This window comes from Schistocerca piceifrons, chromosome 9, assembly GCF_021461385.2.
Source record: "Schistocerca piceifrons isolate TAMUIC-IGC-003096 chromosome 9, iqSchPice1.1, whole genome shotgun sequence".
NCBI classification, from domain to species: domain Eukaryota; kingdom Metazoa; phylum Arthropoda; class Insecta; order Orthoptera; family Acrididae; genus Schistocerca; species Schistocerca piceifrons.
In genome coordinates this window covers 21,150,614-21,158,033 of record NC_060146.1, presented here as the reverse complement: position 1 = coordinate 21,158,033, position 7,420 = coordinate 21,150,614, and the positions used below count along the sequence as shown (strand labels likewise).

Here is a 7,420-nt window from a genome sequence, read left to right as displayed (position 1 = left end):
AGTGAAGTTTGCACAAGTTTCTGTACGGTAATGTTTTCTTAAGTATAAAACTGTAGATGACTGCCAAATGAGGTATCTGTCATACGAAACTAGAATTTGACATAGATACAAGTCCCAGAGTACCTGCTTCGATTCATTATCAGTCTTTCCAATTACGGTACCTCATTTTCAATTAAATTATGCAAGGTGACTTACACTGTGAAAATAGTGCTGTCAGAGTTATGGAATTAGAAATTCGCATTTTCAAAACGCGAGTGACGGAAATTACGAAAAAGTATTTTCACCTTTGGAGCTATAGTTTACGAAATTTGAACAATTTAATTCTCCAGTGAGAAGGATTAGCGTTTGTTTACAGATTTGTGTATAAAACACTATGAGTAGTCTACCAGGAAACTGTTTAATGTTTTCATATACGTGGCGCAGAGCCTAACAAGCCGCTCGGTATTTCAGACCCCTAGTCGTGACGTCACGAGTCGCGCTGTGAGGCCTTGTTCCTAGGTGGCGTTGTCCTGACTGAGTAAGTTCTCAGCAAAGAAATTAAAATCCAACATCTTTGGTTCTTAGTTTGTTTCGTTTGAGTGTGTTTTGTGTTAGCGAAAGTTTTCTCAAGTTATTTCTGTGCCGAAATGGAAGACTCAGAATTAGCCTTTGTCGACATTATTAAAGATTACCCCACAATCATCAGTAAATCACAAACTCCGGCCGCAAGAAGAGAGAAAGACGATTGTATTAAAGAAATACAACACCGTTATATGGTTAGTTTCGGGAAAGAAATAACGGACGGACAGATAATGAAGAAACTGCACAACATGAAATCCCGTATCAAGGCGAAAACGGATGTTAATAAGACGGGAAACATTAAGATTTCCCTGAAAAATTGGGAGCAGATATTTTTAAAGTTTTTGGACGGAGATGACTGCAACCCAACTATCCACAGAGTTCGTGGTAAGTCCCATACTTCCCGATTTTTTTATTACGCGCTTAATGCTTTTAAATTGTGATTCAGAAAAATACGTATTTTTAACATGTGAAAATGAAACAATGTTTGGTAAATTTCGTCTACTATATCACCACTTTTCTGTAAAAGTATCACAGTGTACTATGCATGAAATTGGACGAACCCCTCCCACATTTCTGCATAAACCTGTTTGCTATATTTACTAACTAGAAACTGAATCCTGACACACTACTATTACTTTTTTTTTTATTTTCATTAGGAGCTTGTGCAGTAGGTGGTGGTTCCACCTCTGTCATCACTTCACCAACGAATTCGGAGGTAGCTGATACAGACTGCACATTGTATGAACAATAGTCAATTTTGCAGCTACCACTAATTGTTCCAGCCGACCATATGGATCTCGTTGGCCCCGAAATCGTCATACCTGCTCAATCGCCTGCTTCGGGGCATGAGAGAGTGCCTAAACGTCGGAGATTAAGCATGGAAACAGATGAGACACGTAATTTGTCTACTCCAGAGCTGCAAAGGCTGGTGCTATTGTATCAATTGGACATATTGAAACGAAAGCAGCAGAAATTGATGCGTGATGACGGTGAACAATAAAACAAATTGTGTAGTGTCTTATTTACATACCGAATTTTATTAATAAAAACACCTTTTAAAAGTGAATGTTCATTTACATTCCTCATTTACCAAATTCCATATCCTCTTACAAAAATTATTCAGTACAAATTTCTTTTCAATGAAACAATAAGAGTAATGAAATCCAATTTGAAATGTTAAAAAAGTGTATGCACTTATATTGTTGTGTCTGGCCAGTATCTCCACCACATCATTGAAACAATTTCTGGTAAAGTAAAGCAAAAAGAGTAACTTGTTTGTATTTTAAATGCTGCAGGTTAGACAGTTGTGCACTTATTTACTATAGCATCTGGCAAATACCTTCACCACTAATTTTTGGTACAGTAAAGCAAAATCAGTAACTTGTTTCTATTTTGAATGCTGCAGGTTAGACAGTTGTGCACTTATTCTCTGTAGCATGTGGCAAATACCTTCACCACGTCCTTGGAACAATTTTGGTAAAGTAAAATAAAAACTTGTTCCATCAATCTGCTGAAGTTACAGTACAAAAATTACATTAAGGTTCCAGCAGTTCATGTTAACCTGTTGTGTCCAAAGCTATTTACAGTGGTATCTCTGTTCCAGTTTGAATAGTTACATGTTAAACAATTTTTGTTGAAAGTAAAATCGATGATAGAGAGTGAAAAAAACAACACTAAACAGCATTTACAATTTCCCATCTTCTATTTGCTCCACATGTACGTTTGCTGCTTCCTCTTCTCCCAGTACTGGAAGATTGTTGTCGTCATCACTAGGTGCCTCAAAATCCTCATCCCCTACATGTTTTGCTACGTTGTGCAAAACAAAACAGGCTACTATCACACTGGGGATTTTTGTTTGGGCAAGCCTTATTTTATTTTGCAGACTTGGGAAACGCCTTTTCACCTGTCCAAAGCACCATTCGATTATCACCCTTTCCTTAGAGTGAAGTCTGTTGTACGCCCTCTCATCAGGTGTTTCGGGATTTGGAAATGGTGTCATTAACCACGGTGCAATGCCATATCCCTTGTCCCCTAAAATTAGGGCGTTGCACTGGTTCTCACGCAATATACGATACACATCGTATTTTCTCCATATCTTAGTGTCATGTGCAGACCCAGGCCATGAAGCATCAACACTCGTAAACATTTCACTGTCGTCACACGTCGCCTGCACGTTTATAGATGGAAAGCCCTTCCGATTAACGTATTCGTCTCTATGTGAAGAAGGTTTCATTATAGGTATGTGAGTGCAGTCTAGGGCCCCTACCGCACATGGAAACTTGTATATCGATTGCCATTTAACCTTCGTTGTTTCCAGTTCGTTAATATATCTCGGAAATCTGATCCACAACGGTGCTTTCCTGTTGACATGTTGCAGAACATACGAAAATGTTAGTGATACTGTAGTCTGGTGTACTCCCAAATCTTCTCCTACACCTATCTGAAAGCCTGGATCCGCTAAATAGCGCAAAAATATTTTCATTTTGCATTCATTGGAAAGGGCGCCTCCTCTTCTTTCGTGATTTTCCGGAAGAAAGTGATTTGCCAGCCAATTAATTTTTTGACTGTTAAATCTATACAAACTTCTACAGTTCCTTTCTTCTGTGTTCCTGCGTACTATGTATATCTTTTTTTGCCTTTCAAGAAACATAAATTCCGCCATTTTCGCTAAAAACACTCGGTAACGCTAAATCACAACACAGCTCACTCAGCTCGAAGTATGCTACGGTGCTCACTCACAAGAACAGAGAATGTTCTCTGCTTGTGAGAAACTTCTTTGACTTTATTCATACGAAATCGGAGAATATACTTTTCTTTGAGCAACTTACCCCACCCTTCAACCCACACTGAGAACATACTCGGGTGAAGTATATTCTCAGACTCGCTTTATTCATGCCAACCAGAGAACTTTCTCCGAACATCAGAGTATAAAGTATATTCTCCGTTTCATTCATATGACTCATTGCCCTTGCTCTTTGAATAGTTGTTAAATAGCCTCTTTCGAAACTGCTGTTCCGTTCTGGTGTGTATGAAGGGGTAATTACCAGCTGGATTCCGAGGTTTCTGAGAAGCTGTTTAGTTTCTCAGTTAATATGCAGTACTTGGTATGATTGTCCACACACAACATTTTGGTTCTTTGACGGAAGCTGTTCAGTACAAGAACGTTAAATTAATGCAATTTATCAGTGTCGTTGTGTTAGAGAAAATAAGTACTGTATCCAATTGTCGTATTTAAATTTAACAAAAAACTATGCACTTTGATCCCATGGCCAACATTTGTTGAAGTGACCATATATTGAATGCCCCGGTCATTAATGCCAGTACTTCATTTTATTCACTGCACTGTTTACTTTAGCACTCGGGTGAGTCGGTTTTAGCATGAAAAGCAACCTATTTATAATGTTCGCTTGCTTCACTTCTGCAACAGTTTCTTTGTCATGCACAAACGTGGCATTGTTTCATAATTAATAATTTTTGTTAAACTACATGTTCCAAGAGTTAACCAAATTATTTGATGTCACTCACTCCATTTGTGATCAACGGTTTTGTTGACGACAGTTCCCATACCAGTGATTTGGCATTATCATCACAGAATGGTACTTATTCAGCCATTTTGTATGTGACACACCACTGTCCATCAGCCATATGTCTAACTGATTGCACTGAGGCATTTCACTCAAGTGCCCTGTGATGTTTCGACAAGACATGTTTTATCCAACAAAACTTTCATGTTTCTCCAGGTCTTGCTTTCTCTTCCAGCAGTCTGGAGATAAATGTTCACTCTTTGTAGTGAAAACACTTGTCAGCAGATCGTATTTTTTGCTCTGTAGAACTGTTTGTTTTATAATTTTAAATTGCCTTTTTCTTTTGCAAACCGATTGCCGTCACTGCAAACATGTCCACTTCATTATCTGTGGCCAATTGGTACGTTGTTTTAATGAGACATTCCAACCATGTTTGCAAGTTCTGTTGACCACTTGGCACGCTGTCCCATTTTGCTTAGAACACGTTGCACTTTGATGGCTATGATGCGATGATTGTCATCTTCATGGCAGTGTCTGACTTACTTTCTCGAACGTTTCGGAGTTGCAGTGCCAGGTTGCGACTTTTTAATGTGTAGTTACTAGATCATCATATATTCAAGAAAAAACTGTGTTAGGGATAACATACTTCCTTCTGATCATTGCTTGTGTGTGAATCTCAATGTGTTCCACATTGTCTCACAAATGAACAGATTTTGCAATTGATTTTCATCTGCTGATGTGGAAATCAGGAACAGAGCCTAGGCATTTCCTTTTATTCAAGCTTTCATGGCCTCATTTCCAGGTTCAACCAATGGAATTCCTGTTCTACATCATCAAAATTTCCGTTGGTGTTGAGAGTTATAGTCATCTGGAGTTCCATTACTTTTTTATTCTTCCAATCTATTTGTCATGTCATGATAAAATTTCTTCAGCCTTTGTAGATCAATTTGTATCTGAGCCTGTCATGATTGAGATAACGAAACCTGCCACAATATAGTCGTTATTTCTTGTTAACTCCATTCTCCCTGATAGCAAAACGGGACTTGCTTTCAGTACTTGAAACAGTGGCCATAAGATAGGTATTTTGCATTCCATGACTGCATCTAGTGACGACACTGAGCTGACAATATTTGCTGGTTGAATTCCACTATTTCACTGTCGCAATCTACTGATTTTAATGTGTTGTTAGTGTGAGAATACGACGTTAATGGGAAATTCAAGTCACTTAACATTTTCACTCATGATCAGTACTGCCACAGACAGAAGTAAAGTGAAGGAAAAACAGTGGTACCTATAAAGGATAGAACGCAAAATGATATAATTTTTAATTTACCACACAACCAGTTAAACAGCAATGAAACTGAAAGATAGTAGTTTACAAGACTAAAGTTCTTATTAATATGTCGAGTGGGATTGTTTTTAAATGTGTTCAGAAAATAAGAAAAACGTGTTAATGTATGTAATATCAGTAACAAAAGAAATCCGTATTTTAACGAGATGTTTTAGCTTTAAGGAGCTTTTTGTTTGAAAAGTTGAACAGAACTGTAAATTTTTTCATTAGAAGATTGAGAAATGTGGGCAACATATGGATAAGTTTCTTACTGCAGAGTGTTAAACATTGTCAAATAATCCCTGATATGAGGTAATGTTCTGTTCTGACTCGTGAATAATTTGAGAACTACCAAAATGCCAACAGGAGCTCTAAATTGTAGTAGCTACTGCAGAATAGTTTAAAACGAGTGGCATGAAGGCTGGAACGAGAAAAGAAATCTGACACAACTTGAGTTGCTTATCATTGGAACATTGGCCATTTTACAGTGATAAATCACAAATTGTATGCTCTGAAGAGAAATCCCTGTTGAGATATCGACTTTCCGCATTCCCCATCGATTTTTTCTCAGTTCATCGAATGAAAGACCAAACTCATCTAAAAGTTGTTACCAAACGTTGCTCAAAATTGCAAAAATAATGTGTGGTTGAGCGAACATGCTATATTGCCTGCAAAAAGCATTGATATTGAAGAACAGAATTCCAAGGTTTAAAGTAAAATTGCTCGAGAATTGATAAGGAAATTGGTGTGTTCTGCTACTAGTGAAGATGATGTCAACTACCCAACCAAATTTTTAAACTAGTCCAAATAGTCGCCCCACACTCTCCAATTGAAAGTCAGATCGGTAATCATAATGTTCCGAAATATCAGAAAGTCTTTGTAATGGTTCCTGGCTTGCATTGAAGAAACTGATGAGTAGCACCACTGAAGCAATATTCTCAAAGAAAGTACAAGGAAGATGACGTTTTGATACCATGCATCCCAATTTTTCCAGCTGACATGCCAACCGACTTTAAATGCTTGCAGTTTCTCGTGCAGTTCGAGTCTGCAATGATGATAAATAAATCATAAGAGCAGTGATTGAGTGTTTGCAGCATTAACCTTGAAGGCCCACGCTTCTTGCATGGTCAATCGTATATCGCCTGTTTCCATGTGAGAAAACGACCAGCTTTGTTTGTTTGTGTACCAGACAACAAAACAAAAAAATGTCATGTATCATATAGCTTTGCAATGAACGAAATGACATCACAGCAAACCAACCGAAACAAAGTATTTCTTTGTTTTGATTGTTAAAGCCAGGTTCATGCATGCAACAAAGTCCCACTACAGCTAGTACTAGTGCTAGTTGCAATGCAGTTGCGAATGTGAACTCCCAGTTTTTAATTATGCAATTAAGAGATGCAGCTTCTGTCATGCCACAAAAAGCTCAAATTTGTTGTACTTGGTGGCGCCACCTCCCCTGCACCATTGCTTCCTGTTGGCTGTATTTTGAAACACAAGCATTTTGTCACAATTACCATAGAGTAATTTCTGCTGTACTCCATTCGATTTTTGCGTGTGTTCATTTTATTACTAAAACAGTGATCGGTAGGTACATTTTCGCAGTTTCTGGAACTACAGGGGTAACAACAACAGTAACCTGTAATCAGAATGAGATTTTCACTCTGCAGCGGAGTGTGCACTGATATGAAACTTCCTGCCAGATCAAAACTGTGTGCTGGACCGAGACTCGAACTCGAGACCTTTGCCTTTCTCGGGCAAGTGCTCTACCAACAGTAACCTATCAATCTGAGTTTGATTTTCTGTAGCAGTATATATATATATATATATATATATATATATATATATATATATATATATATATATATATATATATATATATATATATATATAAATACAAAGATGAGGTGACTTACCGAACAAAAACGCTGGCAGGTCGATAGACCACAAACAAACACAAACATACACACAAAATTCAAGCTTTCGCAACAAATTGTTGCCTCAT

General features: G+C 37.7%; 1 protein-coding gene across 1 annotated transcript; it reads right to left on the bottom strand.

Moving 5' to 3' along the window:
* Positions 1 to 2,245: 2,245 nt before the first annotated feature.
* Positions 2,246 to 2,794, bottom strand: LOC124717216 (putative nuclease HARBI1). The gene has a single exon (XM_047244003.1). It carries the CDS (start codon positions 2,792 to 2,794, stop codon positions 2,246 to 2,248), a length of 549 nt encoding a protein of 182 aa, XP_047099959.1.
* Between the last annotated feature and the right edge of the window lie 4,626 nt (positions 2,795 to 7,420).

Coding starts and splice junctions, on each gene's coding strand:
- LOC124717216 (XM_047244003.1), bottom strand. CDS start 2,794: ATGAAACCTTCTTCACATAGAGACGAATACGTTAATCGGAAGGGCTTT.